The sequence below is a fragment of the Rhipicephalus sanguineus genome, chromosome 3, assembly GCF_013339695.2.
Source record: "Rhipicephalus sanguineus isolate Rsan-2018 chromosome 3, BIME_Rsan_1.4, whole genome shotgun sequence".
NCBI lineage: Eukaryota > Metazoa > Arthropoda > Arachnida > Ixodida > Ixodidae > Rhipicephalus > Rhipicephalus sanguineus.
The window spans coordinates 113,053,535-113,075,776 of NC_051178.1; the positions used below are offsets into that span (position 1 = coordinate 113,053,535).

Genomic DNA, 22,242 nt, shown 5'->3' on the forward strand with positions numbered 1-22,242 from the left:
CCATTGCCAAGAAAAGTTGTCCGCGAGTATACGTCTTGTTGATGCCACCTTTGCGGGGGAATGACCCTATGTTATGTCGCGGTTTGGCTACTTCAGCTACCACAAGGGCTAAGTCAAGATCATCGGGGTTAGTCACCGCGGTGGAGATCTGCCACTCGCCGTCAGCGTTGGTGCATTCACCTCCAACGGTGCCAATCACCAATGTAGAGTGCGAAAAGGCGAAAGCACCCGCGTATTTATACTTTGTGGCACGTTTTAAAGAACTACAGTGGATCGATAGTCACCCGCAGTCCCGCCACTACGCCTCACCTCGCAATCATTTCCTGGTTTTAGCACCTAATACAACAACGACACAAACCATCCTTTCTCTCTCTTTTTTTGCAGAAACGCAACAGTGAAGGAAGTGCAGGTGGTTCGGTGCCATCGAAACCGAACCGACCGCACTTCCTTATAAGCACGACATGTGAGTTTCTCGATAAAGTGCAGCCCTTGTGGCACCTACAAATGTTTGTTCAGGCATTCGAAAGCATTTATTTATGGAGCACTCATCTAGAGAACATATTAACCTGACGTTCAAAAGTCCGCATTTCCGGACGTTTACGTAATCTGCACGGATATTTATTAGCTTCTCCGTCTGACAACAAAAAAGCTCATGCGGAAAAACTATTTAACGTCATGCGGATCCAGTTGGCGAGTGTCCGTTGTGTACAAAAAGGCTGTCTTGAAATACACCCTCTATATGAACGGTAATATTGAAGTTGAAAATAAGACTGTCAGACAGGCACCCTTATTAGATGACTAAACTCGCAAATAGCTTCGCAACAAGCCACGTCAAAATGTAGACCAAAGAGCGTGACATTCTTTTATTAAAACCGCTTGACACACGAACCCTCGGAACGCCCCCTTACGATCCTCTATATTATAAAAGCGCCACTAATCTCAGAGAAGCAAATATCGCATGCTTTGGAGCCGAATGAACAATTTACCGTTTTCAGTAGAAGCATGCTGTCGCTGTTTTCTTGCCTTTTGCTGATTCTTTCGGCGTTATTTTTAGCAGTACCTATGGCTTCAGGCAAAGCGAAGCACCAACTGAAACACGATACGACGGATGCGTTTAAGGTATGTATACGAACATAAGCCGGTAACACGCCCGCAAGAAGCTTCGAGATTTGTCCCTGAATGCGGGAGCTGAAAGCATACTTGCGCAGGCACCCTTGTTTCTTGTTTACATAAATACCGGGAGACATTAGGAAAGCGCGCCAACTATTGGTTCAATGTATACCTTATTTTTTCTAGCAATAATGCGTAATATGGCCTACAAATATGTGTGCAATGCTCCCCAGCCTCAGTACCCAGTCGGTGGGACTAGAATGGATAGTGAAAACGTTCCCTGGCGTCGAGCACAATTGATTCTTCACAGACGGTAACGGTGCTTGTTAATTTCATTCTATTTTCACGTTATTCATGTCACGACCAGACAGACACATTTGTTAAATCCTCTTACCCTTCCATGCCAATTCTGTTTCCACCAAGTTAAGGAGATGACCCGGAGAGTGCCCAGACGTAGACGGCTAGATAGATAGATAGATAGATAGATAGATAGATAGATAGATAGATAGATAGATAGATAGATAGATAGATAGATAGATAGATAGATAGATAGATAGATAGATAGATAGATAGATAGATAGATAGATAGATAGATAGATAGATAGATAGATAGATAGATAGATAGATAGATAGATAGATAGATAGATAGATAGATAGATAGATAGATAGATAGATAGATAGATAGATAGATAGATAGATAGATAGATAGAAACTGCCAAAGTGCCTGAGGTTCGCTAAGAAACGCATTTAAAAAATGTGAAAGGTGAGGGTTAAACAATACACGAAAAAAGTTGCAATAGATACTGCAGGCTAAGAAAACTACTGGTTTATCGAAGGCAAGGAGAGCGGAGTTTGTGCGACACGATGAAACAGTGCTGCGCCAAAAAACGAACACGAACAAAATAAGCAAAAAGACGATGTGCTGGCACGTCTGAGATTTACAGAAAAGAACAAACTTCACTGCTGAGTTTTGACGAACCGCCTTGCTGCTTTCATTCAATGAAGCCATAGCGCTGAAAGCACGAGGACCAAGGAAGATGTCTCTGTGAAGAGGAAACGTTATCCCGTTATTGTAAAAAAAGCTGTCCGCAACGAACGTTTGCGGCACGGCAGTTCTATTTCTTCAACCCCCGCTATCACGCCAACGCTAAGCGCTTCGCTCGTCCAATGGTCACGCTTTGAATGAGTACCAGTGTTTAATAGGTGCTTTTTGATGGACATCTTTGCGCGGGAATCATCATATGCTGCTTCAAGGTGTATATTTCGTAGTTTAGCTACCGCAGAGGTTTAATCATGATCATGGACATGTCGGGGTGTAGATGTGCCACTAAAGGCGTCAACGTGGGTGCATGCACGTCAAACGATGCTTAGCCACCAAACGCCAAAATACATTCTGTAAGGTCTCGTATACAAATATAGAATAAACGATCGACTACTTCTGTGAAGACGCGGTTCACTTCAGCTACCGCAAGAGTTAAATCATGATCATGGACGTTACTTGTCGAGGTGTAGATGTGCCATTAAGCGCCACTAGCATGCACGTCAAAAGATGCTACTGCTTCCAAACACCGATATACATTGTGCAAGCTCTGTTACATCACTGTACAATAAACAACCAACTTTTCTTTTGAACACAGGGTTAACGTTCCTGTTATACCGCATCCTATGACAAAGGGAATAACTATTTTTTAGCAGAAAACAGCCGCGCATGCAAATGTTCGATTCACGTAAGTACATATTGTTACGGGTACAATATGTTCTGGTATGAATCGAAGTTTTTTGTGCGTGGCTGTCTGGCGCTAAAAAATGTTTCGAGCGCGACACTGCGAGCTTTGTTCCGGCACCACATAAGTACTGCGTTTTAGCAAATAAGTACTGCAACGCGGTTCTTCGTGATTCACTGGCGCCCTTTGCTTTGTTCTTGCAGTTGCTTGAGGTCTTTCCATATGCCATTGCGCTGTTTGATGCGGATCAAGATGGGGATCTTGAATGTGTGATGATGTTGAAAGAACATCTTGATCAGAACAAGAAGACTACGTCATATGTGATGCTTCTGCCACCACTCAACGGACGACCAGCGTGAGTTTACTTTGAGTGCAAAAAGTTACCTGACGCTGTGTTTCTAAGACTAAGATGAATATAGGGCACAGTATTTACGCGATGGCGTTCAACAGCTTGTTTCGCAGAAATTCCGGTGTTGGCATTGCCCTCGTCGGTTGTGAGCGAAAATTACAGACAGATGCAAATAAATCCATAATATATCATCTTCCGTCCCGGTGGGAATCGAACGCAGTACTCCTGCGTGGCAAGTTGGTCTTCTAACACAAAGCCACGCCCAATGTTTTTTTGTGTTTTTCTTTTGACGAGGTGCCGCCCGGGGTTGAAGTGACGGAATGCTAATATGCAATGTCATATCTGCGAGTGAAAACTTAGGAGAGCTGTCGACAATCGCGGGATAATCTGAGAGGAAACAAGAACGAATACGATGAGGACTGTGCATGTATATGATGATAAGGCAAAATAATTGAGTAGTTTGTTAATTAGTTGGGGTTGCAGAGTGAAAGATAAATATAATAATAGCTAAAGGAAATAAGTGAGTACTAGTTTAATTAGTCAGAGTTATTTCGGTAGTTAATTTCTCATAGTGAATCAAGCAACATTGGACGTTGTGGTGTGGATCGCGATCGAGGAACAACGCACACAGCACACTGTTGTGTAAACCAACAAAATTGCATTTATTTGCATCTTTTACATAGTAAGGCCACCCGCAAAATTATGGCATAATAACCCAATGCATATACATAGTAATAATTGCTATGGTTTAACGTCCCAAAACCACGATATAAGTATGAGATACGCCGTAGTGGAGGGCTCCGGAAATTTCGACCACCTGGGGTTCGTTAATGTGCTCCGAAATATAAGTGCATGGGTCTCAAGCATATTTGCCTCCATCGAAAATGCGGTCGACGCGGCTGGTATTCGATCCCGCGACCTTCAGGTCACCAGGCGAGCACCATAACGACTAGACCAGCGAGGCGGGTTTGCATACACACATATATAGGAAGCCCGCCAGCTGAATTATGCCAAGAATAGAATACTAGTGTAGCACACACAATGCAACACGACGCGGTATGGATGCGGTTCGACTCACCACGGGAGGGAGTGTGAGAGGAAGATACCCATAATCGCCTCCACGGAGCTCCTCATCGGGCGCGCGAGGGTCGACCGTCCGCCACCACGTCCAAGGAGGGTCATTCCATGCCAAACGTCCCAAACACTGCGCTCAACCCTCTGCAATTGTTTATAGTAAAAAAGTGTGGACGTTCACATCAGTGCACTATTTGCCCTCGGAAGTTTTTGGAAAAAAAATTTTTTGTCTATTACAGCGATTTCAATTTTGCCGTAGCGGGTGAAACGTAGGTTGCGGAAATATACTCTAAAAAATACAATACTTCACAGAACGCCTTAAATATAGGCTGTTTGCTTGGAAAGGAATGGCACTATCTTATTATAACCCCTTGACGACCACTACTATGTCTCACAATGTGCTTTGTGCTGAAGCAATGCTGCAATTCTGCGCCCATCTTGATTATTTTTTTCAATTCTACGAATATTACAGACACAAGAGGACTATATCACATGGCTATATAGTTGGCAGTAAGCGTGTCAAAAAATGTATTGAAGTCGATGACCGAGTAGTTTCGAAGCAAGGGGCACAAACATTGAAAAATGTGTGAAATGCCCCATGTTCAGGCACATGTAGAGTGGTGATGCGGTTCAAGTAAAAATGCACGCTTAGTCTCGAGATGAGGGTACAATTCCCGGTCATGGCAGCCGCATTTCGATCGGGGCGGAACGCAAGAGCACCCGCGTTGTTAGACTTAGGTACACGCTAAAGAACCTCGAGAGGTCGAAATTAATCCCGAGTTCACCTTCACGGCGTGAGTCATACGGTAGTTTTAGAATGGAAAACCATAGCACTTATTATATATAACAAAAGTCACAGTTTCATCGCAAGGGCGAAGCAATGAATGCGATAGCAACAAATTTTAGTGGTATACTAATTGAGGCTGGCACCTAACTGTTTTGTATGCGATCTCGCGTAACTACACAGCGCTTATGTAATAGAATACGGCAGCTCCGAGGAGAGATCCTCTCCGTAGTCACTTCGCGTTGAGAGCGCAGCACGTAGAAGGGTATACGAGCCGCCCGCTGTAATGGCTGTCGAGATAGCGCGCGCGAGCGATCGCGACCGCGCCCTTAGATTCAAAGTTCAAAGTTGCTGCCCGCGCGACAACCCTCACTCCATCACCCCCCCCCCCCCCCCCTCCGAGCGAAGCACCCTCCGAGTGATGAAGGGTGCATGCATTTTTTCATGCTCGTTCAAGTAGGACGTGGTATTTTCTGTCTGCTTCGACGGCAGGCCTCCCGAGCGGGTCAAAGTTATCGCATGCACCCTCAGATCGACGGAAATGGGCCGGCTCGTTTGATCGCTGTTTCGGCTGCGCTCGTCGCCCCACTCGCGCGCTTTTAGCCGCGGTAGAAGATACGATCTTATCAATTTGGAGTTCATACGGGAGGGACATGACGGCGACGACGATGGCAATAGCGATGGCAAGAACCCCTCGAGACTATATTTATAATTGCTATCGCAATAATAATATTAGGGGCGAAGCACCTTAGGGTCTCGGCATCTCGTCGTGCATGGCTGTCTGCTGTCACGAGGATCCGTTTGCCCGAGCGCAAGACAGGGCGCCGCCATCTCAGCGCCCTGTCTTGCGCGCCGTTCACTCTCTCTCCACGTGTGGCGAGAGAGAGCGAACGGCGCGCGTCGACTATGGGCACGCTCTTTCTGCGATGAATGCTGAACTACCAGCCCGCAAGCAAACGATAACGCGCCCTCGCCTGGGAGAGAAAATGCCGACGCAGACAGTGTCGGCTAGCGAGTTTCTTGATTGAAAAAACCGACTGCTCGAGCTGCACAACCGTTCACCGGTCACCCCGTATATATAGGCGTTGGAGCTTGACCTGCAATGTAGTGCCTGTGGAAGATTTCTCTTGTGCGTAGTTGAACAATAAAGATTCGCAGCGTGCACGCTAACTAAAAGCGGACTGCGGGTCTCTTTGCCTAATCTTTCTATCGTCTCTCATTGCCCATTAGCAGTGATTTTGCTGAGAGAAACAGCGGCGCACAGTGCATGCTTCGCCCTCCACAGGTTTCACTTAGTGGACCTAAAACACCCCTCCCTACAGGCTTCGCCCCTCCCCACTTTTTTTGTGCTCTTCTCATTTGAAATATTTACCTGCATGCTTTTCTGGCGTGGTTATTTTTTTTTTCAGATGGTTTTGACAATCCTATTATGACGCTCGTGGTGTCTTACCGCTGTCTTTTATAAAACTTCAAGCAAGATGCGTTTCTGAATGTGTTTAAGAGCGCAAATTTGGTACTCTTTTACAAAATTATTCATAGATGACGGTGAACTTCTGTGTCATATTCGTCCGGATGATTGCTCTTACAACTGCCTTATCTTGCAGAGAGAATCACACTTACCACGCAAGAGAAGGAGCAGCGCCTGACAAACTTCTCTTCACCTTGGATGATGGTAAATGCGAGATGGGTAGTGCCGAAAGAAATACTGACTTAAAGGCCAGGTTATTTCGCCTGGTGATTTGGCGAGAAACTCAGTAGTCACATTGTTACCACTTGATAGTCATGGAACCACAGGTATCACACGTGTGTTTTAGCGAAGCTCATATTAGGCCGTAATTTGGAAGCGAATCGCCGTTTCATCGCTTCTTGGTCAATTTTGTCACAGCCGGGGGACAAACGGTTACCTCCGATTTGGATGTCTACATGAACAAAACCACACGTCCTCGTGCGGAGGTGTTACCAACCGTAGGTAGTGGTCACTTCTCTGTCGTGCAGCTCTACCCAAGAAATTATGTGTTGTGGGGCTAAGTATACATTTTGGAGCTTTTATAGTTTGCTGACTATACTCGACACGTCGATTGAGTGATTCACACGTGCAAGCTATTCTTTTCGCGTTGCCCGGCGGCTGCGAACGTTGATTTGGAGAACTTCGATGAAAGTTGAGTCACCCACCGGCAAGTCTTCATGAAGGATGCTGTCGATGATGACGACGATGATGATCAACGCGTTGATCATTATGATGAAGACGATGATGAATCAAGATGATGGTAACTATGATGAACAGATTGAATAGAATGATAACCTAGTGATTACGATAACGATAAACGCGTTGAAGCAGAGCCGTCGTCAATCCAATGCTCCCTCTACAATGATCAGTGGTGGACCTAGTGTAAGTGGTGTTTTTAGCGGCCACATAGACGGACACTTGATTCCTTCGACAAATATGTCTAGATTTGCCCGCATTTCTGGTTATTTCCTTGTCAGGTCCATTAGTGTAACGTTCGCGCAAAATGTTTTAGATGTCACCGCGTGAACCGCGTTGACATCTGAGCGCAGTTGCGTTATACATATATATATATATATATATATATATATATATATATATATATATATATATATATATATATATATATATATATATATATATATATATATATATATATATATATATATATATATATACCACCTTTTTTTTCGATATCCGGGTGGTTGCTGCTCCGCGCCATACCACCCAGATGTAGAACGGGAGATCATGCTTTCAGTAGCCTCCATGGCCTACTGAATAGCCCAAGTTTAATCCAGTAGATCGGAACTGAGCAGCGTGTTCCGCCACCGCTCTTGGAAAGGTTCTGCGGAGTCTGTGTGCTGTTTCGAGCATCTGCATTCTATGTCACTTAGTGAGACATGTTAAAGTATACATACTTTACATACGGATCTGGGTAGAGTTCTGGTAGCATCCTGTGTAGCATAGGAGGGCTGGGACAAGAATTGGCTTGCACTTAGCGCCACTCTGCCGCCTGTTTCCTATCTAGTTTTGGGCGAGGCGGAGGGAAAGTCCGTGTCAGGTCTCGATAGTGCTTTGTGTTCTCTGCATAGCTGGTCATTCTGTATGTGGTTTGCGGTTCCCAGATAGCGCTTTTTCACTAATTGTGAAAGGCGATGAATACAGCGGTGTACTAGTACAATGAGCCCACAAATTTGGTATTGCTGTACCCCCGGCGACAATTGAAACTTCACGTATCAACTGTACACAGTATTTCTACATTTCTGTCGCAGATAAACAGTGTGAAAATACTTCGAAATAAAAAAGCATGACCAACAATACAGATTTTGCTACGACTTCTAGGTCTTCAGTAACCTGGTCCTCAGTACCTCAGTGATAGAGTAGCCTTGGTAGGCTTGCGGAAAAACACAGGCCTCACGTTACTATTTGTGAGCTTAAGTAAGAGTAGTTTCGCAAATATCTATGAAGAGTTCACCTGAATAATATATTGAGTATTTCAGATAACTAAAACGCTCCATTAGGACCTATTTTTCCTAGTTTCGTTTTTATTTCGCGCTTATATTGTTGCCGAACTCCTTTGCCCACAAGCAGAAACTCTTATTTCAACAGGTTACATACCCTGCTCCTTATAATTTCTTTGCTCCCTTTTTTCAGGAGTCGATGAGCAATCGGTAAACTTCATATACACTAATTATAAGAATTGTGTCGTTGTGGATATCCCATTCAAGAACAAACAAAGTAAGTTTCTGTAAGCAACCTAAGCAGCGCACACTGCTCTTTGATATGCGGGTTACTCATAATAATTATTATAACTGTTATTGTTCAAGAGTAGAGCTTCTGTATGTGTACTGAATGAATGTTGAAGACTATAATTCCTATACCTAGAGAGGAAAAACAATGCTTTTTATGGTACGAATGCATATTTGTTCGCTTGGATTCTGGTGACAGGACATTGCACGTCACATGATTCACAAGGGTGGCTCTACCCTACTCGATTATCTTGGCCACAGACAGCTAGTACGAGGTAAATTGAGTACCATGTACGGGAAGAGGAATGAAGTGGCAAAACAGCCATTATGGCGGTTATGAAGCATCCAACAAACAGCAGGCGTAACAAAAGTACAAGACCTTTAGACAACTCATCCGACAAACAATTTACACTGCTTCCACTCATTTAGGGAGTTCTTTTGAACGCTTACAGAGTAAGCAATAAGGTAAAATTGGGTGACCTGAGGGACATAGTGTTTAAGATCAAGGACGCGTGCATAAAAAATTCATGAAATATTCTTGAATCTGGCGTGTCATTTGTTAGTACAATCAAATGCACTCACTTATTTTATTCAAAGCAAACAGTGTTGTGACATCTGGGGAAACAAAACGCAGTGTCTTGTTAGGCGCTACAAAACTTTGCCACAACTTTATACCATTCTTTTTTTCCTGTCTCAAACAAATTACGCTTGTTATGTTATCAAGGAAACCCCGTTATAGGATATCATGCGCGAAATCACACTACTCTCTAAGTTGTAAGAATGTTCCCTTTATTTTGCAATCACTTTTGTGTCAAACCATGGATGCAAACACACATGTGTAGCATTTCATCGCACTAGTATTGCCGGAAATGTATATGCGCCTCTGATTTACGAATATAGAAGCAAAATTTTTACTAGTTCAGTTCTTTTCAGTGTACTAGTCTCTTTTTTCGTGTAATTAACATAACTGTAGCCGTTTCGCAAGTAGCAATAGTTCAGGTGGAACTGTCTCTCCTTTGCAGGCTGTGGCCTGTGGGTCAAGAAAGATGCGCTGCACAGTCTCCCGCAGGAATGCCTCGACCAGTTTGAGGACAACTGCGACATGGCGTTCTCACGCTTCGACGACGAAACGTGCAAGGGACTTTTCGACAATGTCTAGCGCGCTCCTCACGAGCGTTTATTCCCATGAGCCTTGAGTCATAAATACCGCATTATAAATTGCCACCTATGGAGAGAACTTAACTTGTCTGTCATTTATCAAGGCAAAACCGTAATGTCACATGAGTAAAAAAAAGCGTCGGCAACCGGCAGCGTCGTCAACACGAATTGTACCAACACTCACGTAACCTCACAGACACATCGAACGACGTTAAGAGTGAAATGTCAAACGAGGGGATTATGACGTCCTCAACGGGGTCATCGTATGGCTTTTGATATGGAGCGCTCACGTTACATGTGGGCCAATAGCAGAGGTAATGCAACACCTGATCAAATGCAGAAAGCTCCATGGCGAGGACCGTCAATCGCTCGTCATTTGTTGCTTCTCGGATGTCCTGAAGGTTGCTTCACCGGACGTGCGAGTGACAGTCCTGATAGGCATATGGTTTTGATGGTTATACAAGACTTCTTCACGAAGCTGTACAAAAATAAAGTTATGCCAGCTTCGCACAAGTGGTGCCAAGTCTGATGGAAGGGCGTAGCTGGGTGGCCTTCCGTGTTTCTCTTTATTTTTTCTTCCTTTCTTCTTTCTTTATGATCCTCCCTGTTCCTTGTACCTCCATTATTTATGTTTGTTTCTGTTTCTTTGTTTATATTTATTTATTTATCTATTTCTTTCCGATTCTCTCTCTCTCTCTCTAACTTTATTTCTGTCTTTGTCTCTCTGTGTCTTTCTCTGTCCTACTATCTTGTTATGTCTTTGTTCCCTTTATTTCTCTCTATGTTTCTCTTTCTCCTTCCTTCTGTCGCTTTCTTTCTGTCTGTCTCTGTTCCTCGCTGTCTTTGTATTTCTCTCTCTCTCTTTCACGTGTTTCACGCGCTCTAATTCGCCGAGCAGAGCTTTCGTTTAACGCTCGCAACTGCTGTGCTCGGTACTGGGGCTTGTCCTATTCGTCTGACGCATACCAAATTTTCCAGTTTTACGCAACGCCAAACAAACTACAGTGACCTTCAACAGCTTCGCTGTTCAAACACTATAGGCCGTTGCGCAGCTTCCATGCTTCAAAGGCGCCCGCTCACTGTGCCCATGTTCCACGCAAAGGCACTCCGGCGTCAGCTTTTAACGCGATAGCATTAGAGAGCTCGTTGCGCAGAAATTCCGCCATCGAGCGAAAAATCGTTCGTGAGCGAAAAATCGAGAAAGATGCAAACAAAATAAACAATAAAAATCTTCGGTCCCATTGAGGATTGAACCCGGCCAGTTTGCGTGGCAGGCAGATGTCCAACGAAAAAGCCACGACGTTACTTGCAACAGTTTCGGAAAAACACACTACATAAATGCCGTGTAGTGGAAGGAGTCTCAACGCATTTTTTTCGGCAGGTGTCACAACGAAAATGAGGCCATTCGGCGATTGGTAGGCGCATTGGTGAGGCCATCAAATTACGTTTTTTCAGCGACGCCATGCTTCGAAAAAAGCCGGGATATTACAGCTATCGCCGCAAAAACTCAAGAACTTTCAAACAGCTCCAAAAATGGACAACTATGTCCATCTAGCGGAAAACATATGAAGCCGGCGCCTCCTTCCTAGAGGAGGCGTTGATGAAGCAAACAGCAAACATTAGATAATGTGCTGCTATCTGTGAGGCATTGTGAGATATATGTCTCGACTCTAGCACAGGGAAGTGCTTCAGATCGAAAACCTGTATCATTACTATGATACATCGCGCGCGCGCGTGTGTGTGTGTCTGTGTGTGTGTAGCAACACACATTAATAAGTCTGCACTTAGTGGTTGACGTGAGCACTAGGGGCCGGATTTCGCTATCGCGTTCAACTCTTAAAGGCGAAGCTTAAGGGTTCCCCAATTTTTTGTAATTGGTGACCTTGTGAACAGTGCAGATGTACGAATGACACCTAAACGCGTTGTGCGGTAATACCAAGAGTACTCCACAATGTAAACACATAAAACACGAAACAATATATGATGATGTCCTGATCTCGTCTTTTGGGGCACAATTCTTTCTTCCGGTGTCACAAGCAGGAAAGCTGCACAACTGTTACTTGTAAGTGTTCATTGTGCAGATTCTGTAGCAGAGTGGTTCCGTTCTGTAATGGGGCTTGAGCACAATTTCGCTGAACACTGCAAATCCTTTATTCGCTGGACGGTGTGTAGATACGCACTCATCCTATGCATGTTTCAGTCCCCGTAGCTATGAACTGGTTTTGAAAAATTACTGGTCAGAACAACCGCAACGCGGCACAAAGAATTGATACTGCCCGATACGCTTCGGCACGAGAGCTGCGGAAGCCGACATGCCGCCGCCACATAGAACAAAAAAAGCAGTTTAGAGGAAAGAAACTGTTGCTTTATTTGTGGTACGAAAAATAAGCAGCGGTATCGCATGGAACTATCCATAGCACTCAAGAGAGCTCGCTGCGCAAAGAGGACGCGGAAGCAAAAGCTCTTTGTATTGCCTTCTTTTTACAGAAGAGCTGTTATGGTAGAGGCTTTCCGTGTGTGATGGATTGAAAATTATCATCATCATGAACCGGTGTACATTATCTTCATCCTCTTCTGTTTTGCTCCCAGAACACGTGCACTTATTTGTCCAGCGTGGAATAAATAACTCGGATGGGCAAGAGCTCGAGTGCAGAGAGGGTGAAAGATAGACAGGAAGAGAGAGCGGGAGAAACAGATACCGGAAAGCGAAAGAGAAATTCTTGGCGAAAAAAAAAATGCCGAAGCTTGCGCTTCGTCGCGCAAGGCTTCAAGCAGCAAAACTGGACGATTCTGTAGTCTATTCTAGTTGCTCTTAGCTTGTTGCTAGGCTTTAGCTAGGTGATGCTAGGTTGTTGCTAGGTTGAGTCTCTACGCAGAGAGCTTCCAGTTACACCACAGGCAGTGACACACACGACACGGATGTTGAAACTCCAGAGAGAGAAACTCGCGCTGACAGCGGGCGTTCGCAGCTCTCAACGTCGTCGTTGGAGTAGGGCTTCCACCGTTTCGGGGTGTTCTCGCAGTCGTTGTTGCCTTTCCGCTCCCCAGTATTCTCTCGTTGTACGTACCCGGGGTCTTCGGCTCGCCGCCGTCACTTCGCAGCCATATCTTGGGTTAACTGTTGCCTTCTTCAATAGTACAGAGAGAGAGAAATGTTGCAGTGAAAAGCTTGAGATGTATTCGCGTGACATGCTACTCCATGTGGTGGGTGATGATTATGATGCATACATTCCACATAACACGTTTGGGTACAGCGCGAGAACGACGAAGATAGAATAGAACTGAAGGGACACGGGCACGGTCTTCGCCACTCTCGCGCTGTACCCAAAAATGCTACCGCACCAACTAGCCCAACTTTCAGTACCATTGCACTAACACATACAGCAATACACACACACACGCATAGACTGTGTACAAGTTTCGTTCAGGCTCGTGGCCCGCAATAAATTCAACAGCGCTTTTGTGGAGCGTAACACACAGGTGCTGCTTTGCCATGGGCCCAGAATATGTTGCAGTTCCAAGCACCAGTCACGTTGAAGGGGTAAGGTAGCCTTCAGGGACCGCATCTCTGCTGAGTATCGCCTGCGTTCACGCAGAACATGGTTCCGGTCTTCTGGTTCTTCATTATTAGTAGAGCAATTTTGAGTAGTGGAATTTGCCCAGTTTCTTTGGCACATACTCGTGATGGTAGCCCTTCCTTGGGCTAACTGTTGCTTTCTTCATTTTAGTGGACCAATGCTGAGTAGGGGGTTTCACCCAATTTCTGTGACACATATCTGTTTATGATGATGATAATTTTTGCCGGTCATACGTTTTACCTCCAGCTTTGACAGCTTTGATGTTAAAATCATTGGCGAGCAGAGATTTGAACCCGTTTACTCACTATCCGAAGGCAAGCGTCGTAACCACTCGTCTAACCAGGCACGCTAGCTGAGAATAGCATAGCCTTGCATAGTATAGAGTAGCAAGGTATGGGAAAGGAAATTGAGTCTGACGAGGAGAGATGTGAGTGTGAGGAGGAGGGGAGAGAGTAAAGCGTAGTATATTAAGAAAGCGATACAATTAAAGAAAGAGAGTAAAAAATGGAGCGAGAGAGAGAGAGAGAAACACAAGGAAGAAAGGAAAAAGAAAGAGCGAGAAAAATAAGTAACAAACAGAAATCAACAGACCCAAAAATAAAAAAAATGGAACGCATTCCACCATGTGAATGATGACGACCTTTCACCCACGTCGGAACAGAGATTTCAAAGACTTGTAGCAAGGGGATTACGCATATGTCTAGGAGTTCCAGCAGCGACTTCTAGTTCCCTTGTAATAGCAGAGACTCGCCAATCTCCCTTCACAGTCATGAGAAGTATAGAAACATGTCGGCATTTTTTTCGTCTTCAGACGCAATATAAAAACCACCCATTGGCTCTGGAGATATTACAAAGAAATAGAAGCCATGCTCATAAATAAATTAAGGAAAAAGCTAGTATATTGCCAAGAAATGAATTTTTTAACTCTGACGTTGATTATTCTCCATGGCTACTTACGCTACCAAAGGTCGAAGTGTCAGTGGACGGCATAATCAGAAAAAATGACATGTTCATTCTAGCCGCCCAACAACTAGCGCTTTACCAGATATATATGCGATATCCGGACTACATACCTGTCTATACAGATGGCTCCAGTGTACCAAAATCTTCAACTTCAGCATTTATTATACCGCACCTCAAGGTACGACATTCATTTGAATTATCTCGCGTTACATCGTCTACGACAGCTGCACTATTCGCTATTCTAACTGCTATAAAATTTAACAATTCTGTAAGAGATGCTCAGAAATGGGTAATTTTCAGTGATTCGCAGGCGGCACTAATATCACTCTGTAGCAAAACAAGCAGAAACAATTAATAATAGTCTGATCTACGAGACACTTAAAGAGCTCACCAAGGCCGATCAAAAGCATCATGAAATAATGTTCCAGTGGACACCGGGACATTGCAACATTCCTGGCAATACAGCAGCTGATGAAGCAGCACGACAAGCACACCGCAAAAAAGATATTGTTTCTATCCCAATATCGAAAAATGAATTGCGAAGCATTTTAAAGACACAATCTTTCAATATGTGTAGAAATACGTGGTTCGACGAAAATTCTAAAAGCTGTGATTCATATCATGTAGATCCACTTATCGAATTTGAAATTCCGTTATCTTTAGACAGAAGTGCGGAAACTCTTATTCACCGGTTAAGGCTAGGAACTGCCTACACCAAGCATTTTTTACACAAAATTGGTCGCGCTGAAACTCCTGAATGTGATTGTGGATTCGTAGATGAAGACATATATCACCTCCTTCTAGAATACCCACAGCACGACGCACCAAGACGCCGACTTAAATCATCGTTAATAACATTAGACCGCAGACCACTAAGTTTAAGGAAACTTTTGGGCCCGTGGCCAACAAGAGGCTTACAGAAGCGTGCTTTAAAAGCACTGAAAATTTTTCTTGAAGAGAGTGGCATCCTTGGCCATTACAGCGCATTGAAGCTTTGTTTTGTATAACGGCAGAGTACATTTGTGTGTTGACTATTTTTGTCTTGGTTATGTTATGCAACAGTTGCTGTTCTTTTTTTAACATCACCGTGTGTACCCATATATGTGATTGTTGAATATGTTGTTTTGACTGTTATGTTATGTCCTGACTGTTACACTAAGTTGTATATTGTATGTACTACGGGTTAATTGTGATTAGAAATTTGGGCCCTATGTACTCCAAGAGCTAAGGAGTAGCCGGCGCCTTATTTGTGCGCCAACATCTCCTTACATCATGTCAATAAAAAAAACGACGAGTGCGCGAATCTAGGCCCTAAGGTCCATAATGTCTACGTTGTAGTTACCGACTAGTATAAAGGGATTGTGCGTCTAGGAGTAATATATTGCTCTGTCACAATTATGATTGATACTATTGTACTGTTCAACTATTTTTGTGTCTCATATATGTTACCCGAGCGTTGCTCCATATAATGTAAATTGAGTTACATGAAGTGACATAAAGAGTCGACGACAAAGCTCGGTCCTAAGGTCCATAATGTGTACGTTGAAGTCACCGACCAGTACAAAGGGTTTCTGCGTGTAGGTGTTTTATATTCTTTTGTCACAATTATGATTGTTGTTCATCTATCGTAAACCTTTTTTTCGATTCCAATACACACATATGTTTCGACTATAGCAACGGTTTTCTAACCACCATGACAGCAGATAGTAAGATCGACGACAAAGCTAGGTCCTAAGGTCCATAATGTCTACGTTGAAATCCCCCACTAGTGTAAAGGGTTTGTGTTTCTAGGTGTTTTATATTGTTCTGTCACAATTATGATTGATATTACTCTATTGTTAAGCCTTTTTAAGGGATTTTCACGGTACTGCGCCGTCAGCACGGACACCACACAACGGACAAGCCTAGACCCTAAGGTTTTTCGCCCCTAAAAGACAGCAATCGTAGCCATCTATAGTATAGTGTAGCAGGGGGTGGGAGATAGAGAGGTGATAGGGTAGAAGCCTAGCCAAGCCAGGACCAGGTAGGTGCTCACCAGATCTGCTGTGTCCCGGCCCTACGCGACTTAGTGGAAGCTACGATAAATGTTCACGGTGAAATAAAAATGGCCGCTTTGGCGAGTTTTTTTAGGCACTCTTTGTGAATGCGCTGACGCTGTGAAAGAGGACGGGACTCGCGTAGGGCAACTTGTGCCTCGCACTTTTTCGCTCGCTTGTTTTAAGGTCATTTACACGCCAAGCAGCATGCCTTAGCGCCCTTTGGAAGACTTATCGAACCAGTGACCTTTCGGCCGGCGATATTTTAGTTAGCCCGAGTCCGAGCGAGTCCGGTTGAAGAAAATTTTGGTGAGTCTGTGTTCGAGTGAGCCCTAAGCGAAAAATATATTTCGTGAGTGAGTGAGCGAGCTCCACTTTTTTGCCGACCTATTGCAGTGGATGACAGGCTGCATCGTGGCCTTTTGTGGTCGCTTTTGTGGTCAAATCTACTTGATGGAGACAGGTAGACGCGTACAAGCTACACTAAGACCCTTTTTCTTCACTGTTAGGCATACATATTGGTTATCCTTCTGAGGTGGTACAAGCTGAAGGACGTACGTGTGGTAGTGTCTATTAAAGAACAGAACCTTACTGTTCTGACCAACAGCAGCTAACATAAGCGATTCATACTCGGAAGTGTGATTGCGTTGGATAAAGTTCCGCTCGCAGATGACGATAATGGGAAATATATTGGCGAACATGAACGAACGGAAGTTATGTAATGCGTGATCTCCGTCGCAGGGTATTCCAGTGGACAATTGATGCTTTTCGGACCTCTCCCCTGAAACACGGTGGCTGGTGTGCCATTATCTACTGAAGAGCTGCCAGTACTGGACTCAGAGGGCCAAGCACTTGAAGTGCATCTCTCGTTGACGTTGTTTGAGTGTTGTTTAACAACGTGCGAACGGAATTCATTAAGGGTCGCAAAAGAGTTATCACTTGCTCATCTGTGTAGCGCAACTCCTCTGTTATCTCAGCTTGCTGTGATGGAGGTGGCTTCTGCTGTGGTTCTTCCACAATACGCGTACGCGTTAGTGGCGGTCATTCGTTGGTAGAGAGAAATCTGCCAGTTTTCCTCTTCCAACGTCTGCATTTGCCGTGCTGGAAACTGCAACTGATGGTGTGCCCGGATGGGTCGACTTACTATTTGAAGTTGACTTTGTTTGTCGTAAGTACCTTCGGCGGCGAATTTCGTTTTATCCTACGCATATACAGCTTCAGTGTAAAGGACCTGCCGAAGTCTTTTCCGTGGGAACATACAATAGCGATTCCGTACCCCATTAAACGAAACGTACGTGAGAGAGCAGAATATAGGGCATTGCGAACTCCGATTTACCTTATTATTAAACTACTGCTACATTTGAAAGAAATCTTCATTTCGTGGAACATCTAAACCCCGCACAAGCGTCAGCAGACGTGGGCGGAAAAATTAAGCGACAGACGCTGCGCATTGTCTGCCATGACAGACACAGATGCGCTACGACTGTAAGGTTGTTCGTTTTGTTAGTCTGTGAATTACGCACTGGCACGCTTCCAATGTACAAGCACTTTCACCCGTGACAACAAGCAAAATGCCGCAGGCGAACCAGGTCTTCTCTCGATGTTCTCCTTCGTTCGCAAATATGGAATATTCTATATACTAATGCATAAGAAAACTTTTTATGCACTGCAAGCACACAGCGTTAGTTATAGTGTGCTATCGAAATCGTTAAATTTGGTCGCTCAGTGTATTAGAAACTGTGAGTCACGCATTTCTCGAGACTCGTGTTTTAGCATGGCTTTGGAGTTGAACGTCAGATACTGATGTAGTCAAAGAAACCCTGAGCTAAGAAATTCATTATTAGCTCTCTTGCACTCATGATGTTCGGTGTCGATGGCGGAAAAAGACTACCAATGCTAAAGGTGCCTCCTGGTAGCGTGAAGAAAAGGCTGTTCGGACGCATGTATTACACGTGTTCTGATGTGAAGGTGGCGCACGGGTGATTCAAGGTCCGGAGGAGGGTCAACCAGTCTGCTTGTATAAGGGAAGATAGGACGTGCGGGCGCAATCCAAATGGCGCTTTCACCGGACGGAGCCGTGAGCTATACTGAAATGGTTTACAGAACAAAATACTTGCCCGAATCGTAGAAAGCACTAAATGCTCACCATCTCATTGTATCGCTGCAGTTTGAAGGGTTATATTTCAGCTCGATTACTGTACGTCAGCGACAGTTTGTGGAATCCTGTGCGTGTTAGAGAAATAATCTTTAACTTGGACGATTTTCTGCAGCGGCGCACGGTGATGACGTTGCTTGATCACGTGATCGTAACTGGCATTCCCCCAGCCAGTGCGTTCGGCAAGCGAAGCAACCGGGGTCGTACCACACATGTTTATTGCTGCAGGGTGTAAGCAAGTAAAATGCTTGCGGAGCAAGACATACTTCTCCAAGCAATCGCCTGAAAGTTGATAGCGTTTTGAGGTTTGCGTTTACTTTGTACGTACGACCCCATAGCAATACATCGCAGGTTTATTCTACTTCGCATTTATGGCGTACGCCTTCCATTGCTGTATTAGCAACCGCCAGCAGCTGGGCTTACAAGCCAACATGCCAGCACCCATGCAGACACGACCACCCGCTTCGATCCGAACTCGCGCTTACTATTTATTTGCGCACTGTCCTGAGAAGCAACAAATAAATTTGTGTCATCTCACGAGAGCAATAAATGTTTTGTGTCTTCTGACGCTGCGGGCAAAGCATCAGGTATGTTTTCTCTTTATCATTGAGACCAGCTGTTTATCTGGCCACGCCTGCTAAGCCTAGTCTCCGGGAACGTGAAAATGGATCTTGGAAGCACTGCAAAATACAAACGAATGCATTGCTCTCGAAGCTTCAGTACGCAAATATAAAGTAAACAAAAGCGTAGGTTTCGAACTTAGGGTTTACACAACACACGATGACGACGTGATAAATTCGAGGCGGAAGGAAACCGCGTCCACAAGCGCAGCCATGTTGGCTTTTTTTCAGTGCTGCCGTCTGCTCGCATTTCCTTGCCCAACGCGTGTGCGCCGAGAAGACGACGTGGCGCGGATGGAGACATACTGAGCAGCACTGCCAAAGGCAACGGCATGGGAAAGGCCATGGTGCGGTGGCATCACCTAGTTTTCATTGAACAGACCAAGTTGTCTATACCTATGAAGTCGTCTATACCCATGAACTACACGGAACTCCGAGGTACAATCCCCACAGAAATAGATGAGAGCAAGTTACTAGTGGCCGGAGCAGCGAAATCACGACACGCGGCGCCGTTGTTCCCCAGCACGCCGATGGCGAGAGTACCAAGGACATTCCATTTTCCAATGTAGGAGTGGTCAGCCGAAAGCAGTCCAAACAAACAGCTTTTCATCGCACCTGTGACAAAGGCACGGTTGCTCGCTACTCCAGCGAAAAAAAAAGAAACCAAAACAGATATCATGTGCATAGCCACGTCCGCCGATAAGGAATGCAGAAGCGTTTTCTTAAGATGTGAGCTTCTTCCGAAGCAAAATGGGCTGCTTTCTGCCGGCCATCCCTGCCTTGGTAAATAGAATGTGCTTGGCACTCTCGCAATCAGCGTGCTCAGGAACAACGGCGCTGCGTGTTGCAAATTTGCCGCTCCGGCCACCAGTCGCTTGCGCTAAGCTTATCCTGTTGCGACTGTACGCACCGAGCCTGCCTGACAATTTCGAAGTTGCAATATACAAGTTGTCACGCGTAACTTTTGCCGAGACTTCAAAACTGAAAGGCGCGTCGAAAGCGCCATGAACTTAACGCATAATATTCACGCTGGCCTATAGTTCCTCCCGCTGTTTCTTAGTTTTCCTTGATTTGCTCCTTAGCTCAGCTTAATTACCCAATCTTTTCATTATTGACTGAAGACCGAAAGTATGAGCGCACAGTTGTAGAGCATATTTCGAAGCCACCGATTGAATTGCTTTCTGTACAACACATCTCACGTTGTCCTTTTTACTCAAAGTGATTGACGAGTGTGAAAAACATCAAAGCACGAGGGGACGTGAAGTGCAACTCATTCATCGAGAGTTAACAGCATTATATTCATTGTTGCTGTTTCTCTTGGAGCTTTCACAACCATCTATGCACACTGAAAAATTCTCGTCGTCAAGACAGGCCCCGGAAACTGAGCGCCAGTTTCGGTTTCAAGCAGCATGCCCGCTCGTAGTGCTTGCCGGGCATCCTAAGATCTGGTTCAACGAAGTGAGGTTGATGTGGATGTTCGCATTTATTGTCTTTCACGAGTATTTACAAATAAATTTGACTGAACTGTAAAAGGCGCTTTTTTGTTTATTTCTTTTTTTATTTTTTTTATTTGTGAATTTTAAATCGGCGAAGCGCGGGAACTGCTTCACTTGTGTTCGTAGCGCTTGCTTCCGCTCACCCTTGCCACTGGCTCAGCGATATCACGAGCTGGATCGCGCTCGGTTATCTCGTTGGGTTGACGTATACCAAGCGTGAATACTGGAACGATAAGACATTTGATGGGGCGTGCAGCGAACGGAAGCTGCAGGGAGCCACGTCGAGGAGCGTCACCGAGTAAAGACGAAGATGGCTAAATAGGGACATCACATGTTTTGCAGTGCTCTGTGGTTTGTTAACTCAGGAATTTCCAGTTCCGCGAAGGTTTTTCAGGTTTCCTCGTGACAATGGGTGAGCACAAGTATTTCTGTGCATTATTTGAGCAAGTATTCACTTCGCATGAGTACATAATTAAATCCGGATCTCTGCAAGCCTGAATGAACTGACATACGCGCAGGGCCGCAAGGCTAATTCGTTACGACGGCAGCCTACCTGTTGCCGGCAAAATACGTTTAATATAAGGCTTGCCTGCGTGTTGGTTCGGCGACACAGTTTGTTCATCTTTTACCTTTGCGATGTAGTTCAAATGATGTGAAGCAATTACACGATCCTTTCTCTTCATGGAAATGCATGTAGCCAGTTTAAAATTTTGTGTGCTTTTACTTCCAATACTGTCACAGAAACACATGTAATGGACTCACTGATGCTTTGAGCAATCGTTTAACAGGGAATGTCGCTGGAGCCAACGTTTCGACAAGCGGCCTTTTCTTCAAAGCAATGCTGCTGCCCTGACAAAGACAAGTCAACTTGTCGAAACATTGTCTCCAGCGGCATTCCCGTTTCAGAGCTTTCTCATCGCTTCAAGCCTTCATCTTCCTCTCAACTTCTGTCTTGTTTGGTACTAAGATTTGTGGGTCATTCCACGCCAACGGTCCCAGTTGGCGTGGAACACGTGCTATCTCCTAAAATTTTTGTTTGGCCTGTGTGCGGCGCACAGGCTCTAAAATCAAATCCCGAACTTGGAAAAAACGCTACATTGGGCTATATTCAGACGTCTGTAGCACACTAAGATGGTCCAAGAAAAAATAAGCAGAAACGCGCATACGATTGAGAATCACAACTTCGTCCATAGAAAGTTTAATCGAAGTAGTTTTTCTTTTATTCAAGAAAGAAAATTTTTGAAGTTTAGTCCCACCATTGCATTATTTTGCTATGGGGGCAATACAAACCGACTGAATTTACTGCATAAAAAAGAGGTTGTGTATTCGTAGCGCATGGTTTTCAGTTCCTTTTGTTAGTACTTTATAATGTATATTACATATCAAGGAGACGATAAACAGAGGTAAAAATGTAACAATGCCAAAATTCCCCAATAATGACT

General features: G+C 44.6%; 1 protein-coding gene across 2 annotated transcripts; it reads left to right on the forward strand.

The window, feature by feature from the left end:
• The first annotated feature begins 954 nt into the window (after positions 1-954).
• Positions 955-10,023, forward strand: LOC119386960 (uncharacterized). 2 transcript variants are annotated; one of them, XM_037654251.2, is made up of 5 exons: positions 955-1,119; positions 3,038-3,189; positions 6,646-6,713; positions 8,700-8,783; positions 9,817-10,023. In XM_037654251.2, the coding sequence occupies exons 1-5, from the start codon at positions 1,003-1,005 to the stop codon at positions 9,951-9,953; spliced, it is 558 nt and encodes a 185-aa protein (XP_037510179.1). In that variant the 5' UTR covers positions 955-1,002; the 3' UTR covers positions 9,954-10,023. The 2 variants fall into 2 exon arrangements, with proteins under 2 accessions (XP_037510179.1, XP_037510180.1); XM_037654252.2 differs by lacking the exon at positions 8,700-8,783.
• Positions 10,024-22,242: the final 12,219 nt, after the last annotated feature.